The 19,396-nt window shown below is 42.1% G+C and overlaps 1 protein-coding gene across 1 annotated transcript; it reads right to left on the bottom strand.

Annotated features, from left to right (window-relative positions):
- Window positions 1-110: 110 nt before the first annotated feature.
- Window positions 111-8,947, bottom strand: LOC116366205 (zinc finger protein 420-like). The gene is made up of 7 exons (XM_031818426.1): window positions 8,702-8,947; window positions 7,719-7,921; window positions 6,834-6,935; window positions 5,049-5,129; window positions 3,740-3,850; window positions 3,458-3,581; window positions 111-3,240 (listed from the first exon to the last, which is right to left on the bottom strand). The coding sequence occupies exons 1-7, from the start codon at window positions 8,727-8,729 to the stop codon at window positions 500-502; spliced, it is 3,390 nt and encodes a 1,129-aa protein (XP_031674286.1). The 5' UTR covers window positions 8,730-8,947; the 3' UTR covers window positions 111-499.
- Window positions 8,948-19,396: the final 10,449 nt, after the last annotated feature.

The following is a 19,396-nucleotide window of genomic DNA, read 5'->3' as shown; positions in this document are numbered from 1 at the left end:
CATTTTGTTCCAGTTGAACCGGTAATAAAACAGATATTTTTGCAAGCATTGGTTGACTTCTCTATGAAGTGTATATTTTCAAAAGTTACAAATGTGAAAACACACATGGATATTTTCATGTCCTTTATTTTTGCCATGATCATAAAATGCAATGTTGTGGTTATTTGAGAATAACAGTTTACACGTTTCATCCTTTACTGTACATACGACAAATTAGCAATTGAAATTATCGACAGAATGATAAAACAAAAGCTGAAAAATAGAATATTAATTCAAACCTGAGGTGTTAAACCTGTGTTTTTATTTATAGTACACAACAAGAACTCAAATGCCAGAGTCTAACAGAGTGGTAATGCTTGGTGACGAGGGTTCAAGACCCTTCTCTGCCCTTCTTTCTGTCTGTGGCCCTAATTTGTCTCCCTCACTACTTTCAAGACTTTACTGTCTTAAAATGAATAACAATGCAAAGGAACATTAGTCTTAAAAAAAAATGAACATTTTAATTCAAGGAGTGAGTGCATTGGTGTTCAGTCAGGCGCTTTCTTTGAGCGAAAGCTAACCCACATTCCGCACAAACATGTGGCTTCTGTTTTCCTGTATGGGTTTGCTCGTGTCTTTGCCTATGGTAATTTAATCTGAAACGTTTGTCACAAACACTGCATGCAAATGGCTTCTCTCCTGTGTGAAGTCGTTGGTGTGCTTTCAGAAAACATAACTGTACGAAGGACTTTCCACAGTCTTGGCATTTGTATGGTCTCTCACCAGTATGGTATCTTTCATGCAATCTCCTTTCATTGGCAGTGATGAAGGTTTTTGTGCAATAGGAGCATGGCCATGGTCTTTCTCCTGTGTGAGTGAGTTCATGTCTTATCAATGACACAGCTTTCAAAAACTGCTTTCCACAGACTGCACAGGTGTATCTCACCCCCTCATGAACTTGTTCAATGTGTGTATTCAGCTGAATCTTTGTCCGATAAGTCATGTCACACTGCGAACAAGAAAAGGGTCTCTCCTCTGAGTGAGTCCCCATATGCATTGACAGGTTTCCACGATCCTTGTAACTCTTTCCACACTGCCAGCACAGGAACGGCTTTTCTCCTGTGTGCTTCCTACTGTGTATCGTTAGAGAATTTGCTTTATTGAACTTTGCTTGACAAACAGAGCACTGGTAAGGGTACTCTCCTGAATGAACCCTCTCATGTTCGACAAGGTATCTTAACTGGGTAAAAGTTTTCTCACATTGAGAGCAGGGGTATGGGCCTGTGAATTTATGTTGATGCAGATAGTGATCTCTCAGACGCCCCAACAGGGTAAAGGTCTTCTCACACATGGTACACTGGATTTCCTTGTGCTGCATCAGCTTGTGTCTGTCAAAGGCAATGGAGTTTGGGAGGACCCTTCCACAATCAGAGCAATAGAATGGGTTGTGAATTCGCTTGTGTGTCCTTAGGGATGATGAACCTTTGAAGTCCTTCCCACAATCATCACATTTGAAGACCACCTTTCTTTTTTCACATTGGAAGACCACCTTTATTTTTCCCTCTTTGCATGAACTTTCCTGGTGTTGCTTCAAATTACAGATGTCATCGAAACACTTTCCACATTTTTTACACCAGTGAACCAGTTGTAGTCGACTGGTAGATGTCTCTGGGGTATCAGCATTAACAGCCACCAGTTCACTAGACTCCTCCTCTTGGTGCTGGTCTACCATCTGAGAGGACTCTTCTCGGTTCACCTTACAGATATATCTCTGGTGTTGATTCAGATTGTGCATGTACTTAAAGCGCTGTTCACAATTGCCACATTGATAAGGACGCTCATCTGAATGGGATCTCATATGAATAGCCATAACTGAAGCACGGTTAAAAATCTTCCCACACACAGTGCATGGTTTGGGTTCTTTGAGAGTCGGCACTGAAGTAGCAGCCGTGATAAGGGGCTCAGTGTCGTTTTCCTTGGTAGTGAGAGGGCTGATGCAACTCTCTGTGTTAACTTCCACTTCTTGCTGGTCCACACTCTGACCCAAGTCTTCTAGGAGGCCCTCGTGGCCAAGGATTTCCTGATGTTTCTTCAAGGTATCTTTGTACTTAAAACTTCTCTCACAAATAGCACAATTAAAGGGACGTGCCTTTGAGTGAGATTTCAAGTGCCTTTCCATCTGTGAGGTACAAGTCAAAATCTTACCACAGACATAACAGGTTTTGGAATCTACCTGGGTGCGATTCTCTGCAGTGGCAAGAAAAACCTTCTCTGGTTGCAGGCCACTCTTTTGTTGTGCCATGTTCTGATCAACATCCTGACACAAATCTCCCTGGGTCACTTTCTGACACAATTCTCTCTGGTGTTTTTTCAAATCGTACGAATACTTGAATCTCTTATCACAATTGACACACCCAAATGGACGCTCTTTTGAGTGGGAGCTCATGTGCCTCACCAGGCTGGAAGTACGAGCAAAATACCGCCCACACACAGAGCATGTGTTCGTGGCTGTGATAGTGTCCAGAGTTCCTTGATGAGATGGCCCTGGTGGACAGGGAGTCTTGAGGAGTGATGGGATCTGAGGTTTGCTAGTTGAGGGTTGTGGGATCTCTTCCTCATTTTCATCTTCATCCAACATGTTTATCTCCTTTTCACAAACTCGCCTCTGGTGTCTCTTCAGATTATGACCATCCCTGAAGCTTTTTTCACACATGAGGCACTTAAACTTGAGATCTCCAGTGTGGGTTAGCTGATGCCTTTTCATGGCTGTGACTCGAGTGAAAGTCTTCCCACACACTTCACATGTCTTACTGAATGGGCCTTTTTTGCATGACTTCTTTGGGGAGGGCTGACCCTTGGAGGATGATGGCTGTCTGTTTGCACGCCCGGAAGAATCGGTCTTTCGAGGTTTCCGTCGTTTTGAAAACATTTTCTTAATCTGCAGCCTTTTGCTTCGTTTTAATTGTGATGGTCTGAGTAAATTCAAGCCAGTGACAGCTTGATTGTCATTTTCCCCAACGGCAGACTCCATGTCCATACCGTAATCTGGCTCAGTAATTATGTATCTTCTAACTTCATCTGCTGCGACTAGTACATCGATTTCCTTTGTCCGATTCTCCAACAACTCTCTTGCTTCCATTCCCTCCAAATTCATGCCTTCTGATTGTGTATCTGAGTCTACATCTGGGGCAGTCACCACTCGCACGTATGGAGGAAGAGACAGAGAGGAGAGGATGAAGTCACCAAAGGACGATGGAGTTCCTTTTTATGCAAAAGAGGGAGACAATGAAAAAATGAAGGTTAAATTGAACAGCACATATGATAATTATATCAATGCCTCAAATATAAACTGTTACCAGACAAACATAACCAATAATATATTTCCTATACATAATTACTCTACCTGACACTCATCATTTGACATTTTTGCAGAACCAATCCAATCCATGGATCCTCTATAAATCTGTATGATACTTACGGATGGAGTCCAAATGTCCAAGTTTTCTGTGGTACTGGAGCAGGGTCCTCAATTGTATGGGGTCAGGTACAAACTGTACACATTTCTCCAGGGCAGAGGGGACAGCACTTAACAAGGAGGCAGTCTTGAGAGAGAGGAACATGGTTTAAAAGCATTAACAACTACATACTCATGTCCAACACACAGTTTATTAAACATGAAAATATGATTGATTATTACTTGGTATTCTTTACTTCTATTTCCCCAAGCTAAATAGATAAAGGTGTTATTCATTCTTATTACCTGTTCAAGGTCTGGTATGGGAAGTAACTTCTCAAGTCTGGAAAGGAATTCTAACATCAGCATCTGTATTGCGGTGTCATACTTGGGCCCAAATTCCACAGGGAACACGTCCTAGGAGAGAATAAATCTATGTAATAATTAATGTCAATAATTAGGCTAAAATGTGTACTGATATTACCTTTGGTCTTAGAGCATCATACAGCCACATCAACATCCTAAAGCAGAAAGTTTTAGCCTTTTTTTGATCTACAAAGAAATCATAACTAAACCAAACACCTGGAGGTGGAGATACAGCATCTATGAAGGAGAAGGACTCGAACATTAAATATTGTACTTTCAGTTATTGGAGATGCAGTCCTGTACATGGATGTAACATTCAGAATATAAAAACTCAGCCCCTCAGAGTTCTAACTAGCCTGGGTGCCAGTCTGTTTCTGCTTTCTTGCCAACTCCTTATGGAATTGTGAAGCCAAACATTGACAATGGAGTAGGTAAAATCACAAGCAGATCTGCTACCAAATTTGCAGTTGCAAACCGTAGTCTGGCTTTTATATGGCGGTTTTGGAGCAGTGGCTACTTCCTTGCTGAGCCGGCTTTCAGGTTATGTAGATATAGGACTCGATTTACTGTGGATATAGATACTTTTGTACCTGTTTCCTCCAGCATCTTCACAAGGTATTTTGCTGTTGTTCTGGGATTGATTTGCACTTTTCACACCAAAGTACGTTCATCACTAGGAGACAGAATGCATCTCCTTCCTGAGCGGTATGACGGCTGTGTGGTCCCATGGTGTTTATACTTGCATACTATTGTTTTTACAGATGAACGTGGTACCTTCAGGCGTTTGGAAATTGCTCCCAAGGATGAACCTGAGGTCTTGGCTGATTTATTTAGATTTTACCACTATGTCAAGCAAAGATGCACGGAGTTTGAAGATTGGATGTATTTCAAGGCCTAAGGTACACCTCCAATTGACTCAAATGATGTCAATTAGCCTATCAGAAGCTTCTAAAGCCATGATACCATTTTCTGGAATTTTCCAAGTTGTTTAAAGGCACAGTCAATTTAGTGTATGTGAACTTCTGACCCACTGGAATTGTGATACAGTGAATTCTAAGTGAAATAATCTTTCTGTAAACAATTGTTGGAAATATTAGTTGTGTCGTGCACAAAGTAGATGTCCTAACCGACTTGCCAAAACTATATTTTCTTAACTAGAAATGTGTGGAGTGGTTTAAAAATTAGTTTTAATGACTCCAATGTAAGTGTTTGTAAACTTCCGACTTCAACTGTAAATGGAGAAACAAACCTGGTAGAAGTTCTCCCTTTCACTTGGGTCTTTCAGCAGAGATTTAACCAGCTCCACAAACTTTGATTCAGATAATTCCACCTGCATGGAGGACCAATGAAAAATGCATCACTTGACTGCAACAAAACATGCACAACTACTACATCATTGAAGCTGACAACTCAATCACACAATACTGTCTGGTTGGGCCTATTGGTTTGGTATCGCCTGGTGACACGGGTGGGTTGAGTTAGCACATTATAGATCATTCTTCATTGGTCCTAAAAAATGACTCTCCAGCCAGTCAGCCATCAGGTTAAATCCTTTTGAATTCAATTACTTTTTGACAGCATCTGTTTTGATGTAAATAAAACAATTCCATACATATTAACCTATGGAAGAAGTGGTCAGAAAGTTACTTTTTGTACCTGAATGCCTAAACATTCAGGAGGTAAAGGTGCTTAAAGTTGACCCATTTTGCATACCCCCATCCATGTCTTCATCACTGGAAAAGATAAACGGTTGAGTTTGACATCATTTAAAAGCTTACAAGAAGGGTGTCAATTTTTTTCAATAATTTATTGGAAAAAAAATGTAATTGAAAAAAAATATATATATATATATATATATATATACACACAATATACAAATTATGTTGTAGCTTAAACCTTTACATTTTTATTTAACATGGCAAGTCAGTTGAGAACAAATTCTTATTTACAATGACGGCTTAGGTTGCTTGTTCAGGGGCAGAACGACATATTTTTACCTTGTCACCTCGGGGATTCGATCTAGCAACCTTTCAGTTACTGGTCCAACGCTCTAACCACTAGGCTACCTGCCGTCACGACATCATCTGAAGTTTTTGTGTTGAGCCCGCCATCGGTTGAGACACAACATGCTCTTGTGTGTGTCATTTCAATCATAGAAATAGAATGTATTGAATGTACCAATCGCCCCCCCCCCCCGAAGACCACTGCAAGTTAGCTGGTACACCATTATTTTAATTGAATGGAAATGTTTACTTCTAATTTTCTACCACAAAGATGACCGCCGGTCCACCCACCGTCAAATGTCAACTTAAAATGGTCATGTCTATTATCCATATTTCTATGATTTCAATAGGTTTCCTATGGAGGATTGATAGCATCATTTAAAACAACAGATATTCCAGTCAACATTCTCTGATGTTTGGACCTCCAACAATTTTTGTGGTAAGTAGACATTTCAATTTGATTCCCATTTTAGTACATTTATCAGCCACAACATGGCACCCTGTATTTAAGAGTACGTTATGTCTCAACCGATTGCGGGTTTAACACAAACACTTCAGTTGATGTAAAATAGGGTCTGACCTACAACATATGCGAATATGAAAAGAATCTGAGTTTTAAGTGTTTTTAGATCATTTACATTTATGGTAAAGAAATGACAATGATTATTAAAACACTTTTTTTTTTTTTTACTATAAAATAGTAATAACCTGTTTGCAAGTTTTTCAATTATATCAATCTCAACTGGTTATCTTTTTTAGTGATGAAGACATGATGGTATGGTCGAGTATGTAAAATAGGTTATTAAAATAGGTTAAGCATCTTTATCTCTTGAATGTTTTGGCATTCAGGTCCAAAAAGTCACTTTCTGAGCACTTCTACAATGGACAAATATGTATGGAAGGTTTTGTTCAAATTAAAAGGGGTTCTGTCAAAAGGTGATTGAATTCAAATGGATTTATCCATCAGTGAGTGTTCCCACTGACATAGGCATGTATTCTTCACCTCCAATCCCTCTTTGAAAGATACTCACCTCTGCCTCCTCAGTGGATGTGAGGGATCGGATCCTGTCCAGGTGTTTTTGAATATTCGTGAGGTCTAATGTCTGCTCAGTGCGACACAACTCCAGAACCAGCTGAAATGACAAATGGCCAGTCAGTAGTCGGTCAAAGGTCAACCCCACACTTCCTAGGCACTGCTCTGTTCTCATTGGGACACATTTAGAGAAAATTAAAGATAGCCTAGATAAGACCCAATGTCAGTGTTCAATTGAGATAATCAGCTTCAGGGTCTTCATCTCAGTCAATTACCATTCCATTACCAGACCGTTGTCTAAGGCCAGAGTCAACTGTCTACAATGTTTTGTCAGAGCTAAAGGCTAGGGTAGCCCCAGGGTGCGTTGTGGTGTTTACTATGATAACTATAAATATCTGCATCTAAAGGTGGAGGAAACATGTTCTTGTAGACTGCTCAGTGATCTAAAGGATGCAAAATAACTGCCTTCTGATTATAGATATGCATATAAATTCATACTGTACATGGAAGAAGTTCTGCTCAGACCTCAAATAGATAGCTAGGAGTTCTAGATCTATGTGGGAGTTCTAGATCTATGTAGGTCTATGTAGGAATACTAGGTCTATGTAGGAATACTAGGTCTATGTAGGAATACTAGGTCTATGTAGGAATACTAGGTCTATGTAGGAATACTAGGTCTATGTAGGAATTCTAGGTCTATGTAGGAATACTAGGTCTATGTAGGAATTCTAGGTCTATGTAGGAGTTCTAGGTCTATGTAGGTCTATGTAGGAGGTCTAGGTCTATGTAGGAGGTCTAGGTGTATGTTTGGGCTAAAGGCTAGGACTACCATCATCATCATGTTGCATGTTTATTTTCCCCATTCTGCACCCCAATCTCTTACCCTTGCTCTAAGCCCCAGAATGAGTTGGGCCCTCTGACTGCAACTCAAAAGCTCTGGCACAATCTCTGTAACCATGGTGACAAACTCCTCCAGCATCCCATAATCTTGAACGTCTCCTCGTTGAACCACTTGCCACATGGCTGCAGAGACAAGCCGCAGTGGTGGAATGAAGAGACGCAGAGAGGGAAGAAGAAGAGGGGGACCTAAAAATCGGGAAATAAGTTGTTTAGCCGACACACGGTTACCCTGACTAGGCGCACGCAATTTTGACAAGGCGCGTGCATTCATAGGACCAAGTTAGCAAGCTCTAGCTAAAAAGTGAATACACTTTAGACTAACGTTAGTAAGAATACATGTTATGTTAATGGAATATTTAACGCAGCCACCAGCAGTAGAAACCATGACAAAGCGGAGCCCCGACTCTCCACCCATGTTAAGGTAGAAAGTTAAGGGACGGGACTGGAGAAATGTAACCACTCAAATAGAAATAGCTATCCATGATATCAAAATTATAGTTTTAGTCATGTTGAGGCTATGTAGTGTTTGTTTACAATTACATTGTTGACAAACATTGTAATAAAACAAGCTTATATTTTGGGTTATAATGGGGTACGACCAATGGTTTATATACATCATTGTGTACGACAGTAGAACTTAGCTCATGAGAAATACAAGTTGTATTTTTCAAGAAACAATGGGTACATATCATTAATAAGTACAACAATGGATGAAACAACTGCTGATTTAACGATATAGCGTGAAATAAAGTCATGGACGATTTCGAAACGGTCTAGACATATCGATATTGCAGATACGTGGACTTGCCAGTGCCACCATTTCAGCTAGCCTGGACTACATTTCAGGCAGGGCGGGATCATAGGGCAAGATACGGCATACGCCATGTTGAACATCGAACGCACACCAAACCTAGCTAACGTTAGCTACGTTATCAAATTTGTTAACAATTTCTATCGTTAACTTACAATTTTCGCATGGATCCTGACTTTGCATCTCGGCCTCATACAATAGTCAACAGGAAGCTAAGGTATACTTGAAAAAAGTTAGCTAGCTAGATTTGATTTAGATGCCCCACTTCCCGGTCTAGAGTTGCCGTTCTCTCCACATACCATTCAGGCAGTGAGAAACGGAAGTTGTTTCCATCAGTTTCCGGGTTTTCTTGATTTTCAAAATAAAACTCAGATAGGGCTTTCCTAATCACTTATTACATCTCAAACGACTACCTACTGCTATGCCTTTGTTCTGTATTTTAATGGGCGTGTTCATACTACCGCTACATTATATTTATTAGACAATTCATTTAAAAAGTTGATGAAAAAGTGTAAGAATTGCTCATGTAAAGCCCATATGTAGTAGGACAAGTGTGTATGTTTATATGTAATGTAAATGGAAATTGTCATTATTGCATCCTTCATACAATTTTCATAAAATTCTTTTGAAGGCCCTCATAATGATGATGACGATTAATTCTGACATTATAGCTCCACCCTGTGTCCGTATTAAGCTATTACTATTATTGCCGATTGACAGTGGTGGCCCAGGGTGGTAGAAATCTAGTAAGTGCACTGTAAATAGGAGCATCAATGCGGTGCAGCAGGTCAGGGCTGGATGACGTTGTGTAAGGCAGAGAGCCAGAGACAGGCAGCTGGCCACTGAGGCAGAGAAGATAAATGGGGGCTGGGGTTGAGAGAGGGTAATGACCTTTAGAGGAACAGGGAAGGCTGGGGTGTGATGTTGACAACCCTAGACCTACATGCTTTCCACAGTTGTGTCAAGTTGGCTGGATGTCCTTTGGGTGGTGGACCATTCTTGATACACACAGGGAACTGTTGAGCATGAAAAACCCAGCAGCGTTGCAGTTCTAGACACAAACCGGTTCTCCTGGCATCTACCACCATACCCTGTTCAAAGGCACTTCAATATTTTGTCTTGGTCATTCACCCACTGAGTTGCACACATACACAATCCATGTCTCAATTGTATCGAGGCTTACAAATCCTTCTTTAACCTCTCTCCACTTTCTATTTTATTGAACCTTTATTTAACTGTGCAGGTTAGTTAAGACCAATGCTTATTTACAATGACGGCCTACCAAAAGGCAAAAGGCCTCCTGCAGGAACGGGGCATGGGATTAAAAATATATAAATAATCAAATAAAATATAGAACAAAACACACAACACGATAGAACTACATAAAGAGAGACCTAAGACAACCACATAACATGGCAGCAACACATGACAACAACATGGTAGCAACACAACATGGCAGCAGCACATCATGGTAGCAGCACAAAACATGGTACAAACATTATTGGGCACAGACAACAGCATAAAGGGCAGGAAAGTAGAGACAACAATACATCACGTGAAGCACCCACAACTGTCAGTAAGACCGTGATTGAGTCTTTGCATGAAGAGATGGAGATAAAACTGTCCAGTTTGAGTGTTTTTTGCAGCTCGTTCCAGTCGCTAGCTGCAGCAAACTGAAAAGAGGAGCGACCCATGGATGCTTTGGGTACCTTAAACAGAATGTGACTGGCAGAACGGGTGTATGTGTATGTGGAGGATGAGGGCTGCAGTAGGTTTCTCAGACAGGGGGGAGTGCGGCCTAAGAGGGTTTTATCAATAAGCATCAACAAGTGGGTCTTGCAACAGGGATACAAAGATGACCAGTTTACAGAGGAGTATAGAGTGCAGTGATGTGTCCTATAAGGAGCATTGGTGGCAAATCTGATGGCCAACGTTATGTTTGGCGTAAAAGCAACACAGCTCATCACCCTGAACACAACATCCCCACTGTCAAACATGGTGGTGGCAGCATCATGGTTTGGGCCTGCTTTTCTTCAGCAGGGACAGGGAAGATGGTTAAAATTGATGGGAAGATGGATGGAGCCAAATACAGGACCATTCTGGAAGAAAACCTGATGGAGTCTGCAAAAGACCTGAGACTGGGACGGAGATTTGTCTTCCAACAAGACAATGATCCAAAACATAAAGCAAAATCTACAATGGAATGGTTCAAAAATAAACATATCCAGGTGTTAGAATGGCCAAGTCAAAGTCCAGACCTGAATCCAATCGAGAATCTGTGGAAAGAACTGAAAACTGCTGTTCACAAATGCTCTCCATCCAACCTCACTGAGCTCGAGCTGTTTTGCAAGGAGGAATGGGAAAAAATGTCAGTCTCTCGATGTGCAAAACTGATAGAGACATACCCCAAGCGACTAACAGCTGTAATCGCAGCAAAAGGTGGCGCTACAAAGTATTAACTTAAGGGGGCTAAATAATTTTGCACGCCCAATTTTTCAGTTTTTGATTTGTTAAAAAAGTTTGAAATATCCAATAAATGTTGTTCCACTTCATGATTGTGTCCCACTTGTTGTTGATTCTTCACAAAAAATACAGTTTTATATCTTTATGTTTGAAGCCTGAAATGTGGCAAAAGGTCGCAAAGTTCAAGGGGGCCGAATACTTTCGCAAGGCACTGTATGTGCTAAGAGAAGGACAGTGTAACCGTCTAGCCATACTCCCAAGTACTTCTATCCGGTGACTACCTCAAGCTCTAAACTCTCAGAGGTAGTAATCACACCAGTGGGGAGAGGAGGATTCTTCTTACCAAACCACATGACCTTTGTTTTGGAGGTCTTCAGAACAAGGTTAAGGGTAGAGAAAGCTTGTTGGACACTAAGAAAGCTTTGTTGAAGAGCATTTAACACAAAACCCGGGGAGGGGCCAGCTGAGTATAAGACTGTATCAACTGCACATAAATGGATGAGAGAGCTTCCTACTGCCTGAGCTATGTTGTTGAAGTAAATTGAGAAGAGCATGGGGCCTAGGATTGAGCCTTGGGGTACTCCCTTGGTGACAGGCAGTGGGACAACAGATGTTTTGACTTTATACACTGCACTCTTTGAGAGACGTAGTTAGCAAACCAGGCCAAAGACACCAATACTCCTTAGCCAGCCCACAAGAATGGAATGGTCTACCATATCAAAAGCTTTGGCTAAGTCAATAAAAATAGCAGCACAACATTGCGTAGAATCAAGGGCAATGGTGACATCATTTAGGACCTTTAAAGTTGCAGTGACACATCCATAACCTGAGCGGAAACCAGATTGCATACCAGAGAGAATACTATAGACATCAAGAAAGCCAGTCAGTTGATTATTGACAAGTTTCTCTAACACTTTTGATAAACAGGGCAAAATAGAAATTGGCCTATAACAGTTAGTGTCAGCTTGAACTCCCCTTTAAATAAAGATTGCATCATGGCTGCCTTCAAAGCAAAGGGAACCTCCCCAGAGAGGAGAGAGGTTAAAAAGGTCAGAAATAGGCTTGGCGATGATAGGGGGAGCAACCTTAAAAAAGAAAGGGTCTAAACCATCTGACCCAGATGCCATGTGCTTCTTGTCAGTAACAACCACAGCATCAACATTAAGGGACATGGGCATCTGTGGGGAGGAGGGTTTATTCTCCAGGTCTTTAACCTTTTCCAGAACTTATTGGCATTAGACCCACAGAGAGAGAACTGCTCCTTAAAGTAACTAACTTTAGCCTTCTGGATAGCCTGAGTGCACTTATTTCTCATTTGCCTGAATGAGAGCCAGTCAGCCTGAGTATGTGTGTGCCAAGCCTTTCGCCAAATGCAATTCTTGAGGTGGAGTAACTCTGCCAGATCACAGCCAGATTAATTCTCATTTCCTGTAATGGGGGTGTGTTTGTTAGCAATACCGCAAAAATTATTTTAAAAAGAAGGTCCAAGTGTCTTCGACAGAGGGGTTCAAGCTGATTCTATACCAATTTACAGAGGCCAGGTCATGAAGGAAGGCTTGCTCATTAAAGTTTTTTAGCAAGCGTCTATGACAAATCAGGACAGGTTGTTTCACTGAGCAGCCATTACGAACCCAGGCTGTAAAACAGTGATCACTAAGGTCATTACAGAAAACACCAGACTCTTACTTCTCAGGATTATTTGTGATCATCCTCAGCCTACCTTGGCTTCAGCACCATAACCCTACCATCTCATGGTCGAGGATGAGAATCACTGACTGGTCACCTGAATGCCAAGGTAGGCATTCAGGTGACCTGCTTCCCTGTCCCCTTCAAAAGACCTGCTTCCCTGTCCCCTTCAAAAGACCTGCTTCCCTGTCCCCTCTGGTTCCACGTCGGTTGAGAGTCCTGTGGTTGCCCTCCAGCCCAACATCCTGGAGGAATATCAGGATCTAAGGGAGGTATTCTCAAAGAACTGCGCTACTTGTCTCCCTCCTCATCGCCCCTGAGACCTGATCTGTTTTCCGTTGCTACACCTCCGCACAGACGCATCTACCCTCTGTCTGTGGCTGAGACCCAGGCCATGGAGAATTACATTTAAGAGGTGCTCCAACAGGGTTTCACCCGCAGGTCCACATCCCCTGCGTCGGCTGGTTTCTTCTTCGTGGCCAAGAAGGAGGGAGGATTACGCCCTTGTATCGATTACTGTGGACTCAATGACATCACCACAAAGTATTGGTACCCTCTCCCACTGGTGCCATTAGCCATTAGCTCCGTGGGGCCCGGTTCTTCACCAAACTGGACCTGTGGAGTGCTTACACTCTCATTCGCATCCGGGAGGGGGATGAGTGGAAGACGGTGTTCAGCATGATATCTGGTCACTATGAGCACTTGGTTATTTATGCCCTTTGGCTTAGCGAATGCTCCGTCAGTGTTCCAGGCATTTGTCAAAGAGGTGTTCAGGGACATGCCCGGACATCAGGTGATTGTGTACATCAATGACATCCTGATCTTCTCGACCAACCTGGAAGTGCAGCAAACTCTCTCCAGAAGTTCAGTGAGGATCTCTGAATGATCCAATGTTGACCTAAATGACTAATGATGATAAATACAATCCACCTGTGTGTAATCAAGTCTCCGTATAAATGCACCTGCACTGTGATAGTCTCAGAGGTCTGTTAAAAGCGCAGAGAGCATCATGAAGAACAAGGAACACACCAGGCAGGTCCGAGATACTGTTGTGAAGAAGTTTAAAGCCGGATTTGGATACAAAAAGATTTCCCAAGCTTTAAACATCCCAAGGAGCACTGTGCAAGTGATAATATTGAAATGGAAGGAGTATCAGTAGAAACCACATTTGTTTAAGCAAGTCAGACATATCATCTATGGTTTTAAATGAGGCTGCATTAACTGTTTTGCTGGCAGACAAGGCTCCGCTAATAGCCAGGTGTAACAGTGGTAAGGTGTTGGGACTGCTGTTGGGACAGCTTTATGTAGTTTGTGGGCACCGTTTGTCACCGTTATAGTCCAATTAATGTATTGTTTAGTGTTGTGTTGTGTTGTGTAGTGGCTTTGCTGGCATGCATCTAAATATCGTTTGGGTAGTTTGCCCCAACAAGATTTACATACTAAAATCGCCACTGAGAATGGCCTTACTGAAGAGCTCAGTAACTTTCAATGTGGCACCATCATAGGATGCCACCTTTCCAACAAGTCAGTTCTTCAAATGTCTGCCCTTCTAGAGCTGCCCCGGTCAACTGTAAGTGCTGTTATTGTCAAGTGGATACGGCTAGGAGCAAGAACTGACTTCCAAACTGCCTCTGGAAGCAATGTCAGCACAAAAACTGTTCATCGGGGGCTTCATTAAATGGATTTTCATGGCCGAGCAGCCACACACAAGCCTAAGATCACCATGCGCAATGCCAAGCGTCGGCTGAAGGGGTGTAAAGCTCGCCGTCATTGGACTCTGGAGCAGTGGAAACGTGCTATCTGGAGTGATGAATCACGCTTCACCATCTGGCAGTCCGACAGACGAATCTGGGTTTGGCGGATGCCAGGAGAATGCTACCTGCCCCAATGCATAGTGCCAACTGTAATGTTTGGTGGAGGAGGAATAATGGTCTGGGGCTGTTTTTCATGGTTCAGGCTAGGCCTCTTAGTTCCAGTGAAGGGAAATATTAACACGACAGCATACAATGACATCCTAGATGATTCTGTGCTTCCACCTTTGTGGCAACAGTTTGGGGAAGGCACTTTCCTGTTTCAGCATGACAATGCCCCCACACACATAGCGAGGTCCATATGGAAATGGTTTGTCGAGATCAGTGTGAAACAACTTGACTGGCCTGCACAGAGCCGTGACCTCAACCCCATCGAACACCTTTGGGATGAATTGGAACGCCGACTGCGAGCTGGGCCTAATCGCCCAATATCAGTGCCCGACCTAACTAATGCTCTTGTGGCTGAATAAAAACAAGTCCCTGCAGTAATTTTTCAACATCTAGTGGAAAGCTTTCCCAGGTGAGGGGAGGCTGTTATAGCAGCAAAGGGGGACCAACTCCATATTAACGCCCATGATTTTGGAATGAGATGTTTGACGAGCAGGTGTCCACATACCTTTGGTCAAGTAGTGTATGTCAAGTGAGGAGACGAATGTGAGAGGATGGTATGTGCCAGCTGGTGGAGGGACAGATGGGGAGGATGTGTTCATCTGACATCGAGGATAGACAGATCTTCCCTGTCTCTCCTCCTTCTCCTGGTAGGCAGCAATACGTCACTCACTCATGCTTCAGTACCAGCTGGTGAAGGGAGAGATATTGAGGATATGTTCGTCCGCCGCCTATTATAGACACGTCTTCCCTGTCTCTCCTTCCAGCAGCTCAGGAAATATACACTGACCCTATCAACACCAGGTAGAATTCTCAGGAACTGTTATAATTTATGAATTGTTATTTGTTTAGCTAATGGTGTGCTCTGTTAAAATGTGGAAATAGAATGTTCTGAATAACAGACACGTTTCAAAGTCAATGGTCCTACTTACACTGGACTCACACATAGTTTATACAATAGAACAGTGCAAAAATCAACACCAGTGGGCTTCCAATGGGAAGGGGAAACATTAAATCGATAGTTCACCCAAATATCTAGGATCTATGTTCTCTGTTGCACCTTGTGATAATCCAGATGTTTTGATTTAATTTATCTGCAACTGCTCTTCTCTTTTGTTTATATTCTCTTTTGTTTAAATGCAGAACTTAATAGCTAATGATCTCAATGTAATATGGGGAGTATAGCTGCTTTAATCCTGGTTTAGCTGGTTTAATGTAGCCCCATATAAGGTCCATGTGGCAGCCTGCATCTGGCCCACCTCTGGACCAGGGATTTAGGCGGAAACTCAGCCGTATCTTTGTGCAGTATGTGGGCCAGACTAGGTCCACACCTTTTATTTTACAAACATTTTTCATACCTTTTAGAATTATGAATTTATGAAATTATGAATTTTAGAATTCATAATTTTACAGTATAGTTTTTGCCAACGATAGAATGTGAATGTCATTCACTGTCGTGTTACAATAGAATGCTCATGATGTCCCATTGTGTTTATACTTTTTCATAGCGACAACGACAAGTTGGATGTCGGCTGACAATAGAATGTTAATGATGTCACTGCAACAATGTTCTACAGACATGTCGATTGACTTAGTATAAACCAGCCTTAGCACATATTTACAATTCATTTCAACATAAAATGTTGTTCTGTAACAAATTGAGCTAGCCCAGTAGGGTTTACATTTTAGATATATTATCGCAGGCAATAATCCTTCATGGTTTTAAGGACCTAATAATCATGTGAATTTAAAAACAACCATTGGGGATGCTTAATTCATCTTTGTATACATTACGATTTTGCCATTTAGCAAACACTTACCCAAAGTGACTTGCAATAGTGAGTGCATACAATTTCATTTTGGTGGCCCCAGCGGGATTAAAACCCACAACCCTATCATTGCTAGTTCCATTTAGACCAGCTCTGAAAAACAGATGACCATCTTGAACCTTCTTTTGTTCCATCTCCTGTAAATCAGGGAACGTTCAATTATAACCTGGAATTAAGCTGATTTTTCTCCATCAGCTCTATCACGTGCTGACGGTCTGTGCTAGTGTAGTTAAACACAATGTATCTGTTCTCACAAAGCATAATTATCTGTTGAAGAGAACGAGCGGCCTGTTTGAGGTATGTTCCTGTCCTCAATAATTTTCTCTAGGATGTCACTGCCAAAAGTATTTCTCAATTGATCGAATACCTCTCTGTCACTATGAATCGGCCAACCTGAGTAACCAGTAAGTAAACACTAGACCCAGACTGACAGAGGTCTTTGCAGAAGTGAATCTGTTCCTCCTTAACTGATTCATCAACATCTTCATTATAGAAGTCAGGGGTATCAATGATCCTAACCTCTGTCCCTGACATCTGCTTCTCCTCTACTTAACACTCTCTAGTAACAGGTACAAAACTTGGATTGGATTGAAACATATGTTTTCCCAGGATTGTGTTGCCACTAGCACTTTTCCCAGTACCTGTCTTTCCCAGTACCACAATGTTGACAACATTTTTCAATTGTAGGATAAGCAATTACACTCTCTATACTATGAACAGTTTCATGTTTATAAACATGCAGCATAGTGTATAAAGTTGGCTAGCCTAAAATACTGTATGTTCACAATAATAAGTTCAATTTCATTGCATAATGAATACAAACAATCTAATACAAATTAATGTTAGGTCATTCAACATCCACAATCATATGACAGTTATTTTGATACTCTCATGATAAAAGGCTGTTGTTTGATAGGTTGGAAGGTTAAAAGTGCTTTCCACATTTTATACAAATGGTATACTTTCCCTTGACCTACCACTGTTGTGTCATCTGCAAACTTAATGATGGTGTTGGAGTCGTGCCTGGCCATTCAGTCATGGGTTAACAGGGAATACAGGAGGGGACTGAGCACGCTTCCCTGAGGTGCACCCGTGTTGAGGATCAGCATGGCAGATGTGTTGTTACCTACCCTTACCACCTGGGGGCAGCCGTCAGGAAGTCCAGGATCCAGTTGCAGAGGAAGGTGTTTAGTCCCAGGGTCCTTAGCTTAGTGATGAGCTTTGAGGGCACTACGGTGTTGAACGCTGAGCTGTAGTCATAGAATAGCATTCTCACGTAGGTATTCCTTTTGTCCAGGTGAGAAAGGACAGTGTGGAGTGCAATAGAGATTGCATCATGTGTGGATCTGTTGGGGTAGTATGCACATTGGAGTGGGTCTAGGGTTTCTGGGATAATGGTGTTGATGTGAGCCATAACCAGCCTTTCAAAGCACTTCATGGCTACAGACATGAGTGCTACGATCAGTAGTCGTTTAGGCAGGTTACCTTAGTGCTTTTGGGCACAGGGATTATGGAGGTCTGCTTGAAACATGTTGGTATTACAGACTCAGTCAGGATCAGGTTGAAAATGTCAGTGAAGACACTTGCCAGTTGGTCAGTGCATGCTCAGAGTACACGTCCTGGTAATCTGTCTGGCCCTGCGGCCTTATGAATGTTGACCTGTTTAAAGGTCTTACTCACATCGGCTACGGAGAGCGTGATCACACAGTCATCCGGAACAGCTGATGCTCTCATGCATGCTTCATTGTTGCTCTCATGCATGCTTCAGTGTTGCTTGCCTCAAAGCAAGCATAGAAGTAATTTAGCTCATCTGATAGGCTTGTGTTACTGGGAAGCTTGCGACTGTGCTTCCCTTTGTAGTCTGTAATAGTTTGCAAAGCCTTGCCACATCCGACAAGGGTCGGAGCCGGTGTAGTACGATTCAATCTTAGTCCTGTACTGACGCTTTGCCTGTTTGATGGCTCCTTGAAAGCGGCAGCTCTACCTGTAATCCATGGCTTCTGGTTGGGGTATGTACGTACAGTCACTGTAGGGACGATGTCATCGATGCACTTATTGATGAAGCCAGTGACTGGGGGGGGGGGGTACTCCTCAATGCCATCAGAAGAATCCAGGAACATATTACAGTCTGTGCTAGGAAAACAGTCCTGTAGCTTAGCATCAACATCATCTGACCACTTCTTTATTGACCAAGTTACTGGTGCTTCCTGCTTTAATTTGTTACCTTAAGCTTTGTACGCGTCTCTGTGTGTGGAGTAAAGGTGGTCTGGAGATTTTTTTCCTCTGGTAGCACATTTAACATGCTGGTAGAAATTAGGTAAAACGGATTTAAGTTTCCCTGCATTAAAGTCCCGGCCGCTAGGAGTGCCACCTCTGGATAAGCGTTTTTTGTTTGCTTATTGCCTTATACAGCTCATTGAGTGCGTTCTTAGTGCCAGCATCGGTTTGTGGCGGTAAATAGACAGCTTTGAAAAATATAGTTGAAACTCTCTAGATAAATAGTATGGTCTACAGCGTATGATGAGATACTCTACCTCAGGCGACCAAAATAATATACTATTATATTATATTTCATGCACAAGCTGTTGTTTACAAATATACACAGACCGCCACCCCCTTGTCTTACCAGAGTCCGCTGTTCTATCCTTCCAGTGCAGCGTATACCCTGCCAGCTGTATGTTATCCATGTCACCGTTCAGCCACGATTAGGATATTCTTGATCGTACTTCGTCTAATTTATTATCCAATGATTGCACGTTGGCTAATAGGACTGATGGTAAAGGCAGATTACTTACTCGCTGTCGGATCCTTACAAGGCACCACGACCTACATCCCCGATATCTCCATCTCTTTCTCATGCAAACGACAGGGATTTGAGCCTTGTCGGGTGTCTAAAGAATATCCTTTGTTGTCCGTCTCATTAAAGTAAAAATCTTTGTCCATTACGACGTGA

This window comes from Oncorhynchus kisutch, unplaced genomic scaffold, assembly GCF_002021735.2.
Source record: "Oncorhynchus kisutch isolate 150728-3 unplaced genomic scaffold, Okis_V2 scaffold1384, whole genome shotgun sequence".
Taxonomy (NCBI): Eukaryota; Metazoa; Chordata; class Actinopteri; order Salmoniformes; family Salmonidae; genus Oncorhynchus; species Oncorhynchus kisutch.
The sequence above is the reverse complement of the archived record's forward strand: the minus strand, read 5'-3'. Positions and strand labels throughout refer to the sequence as shown.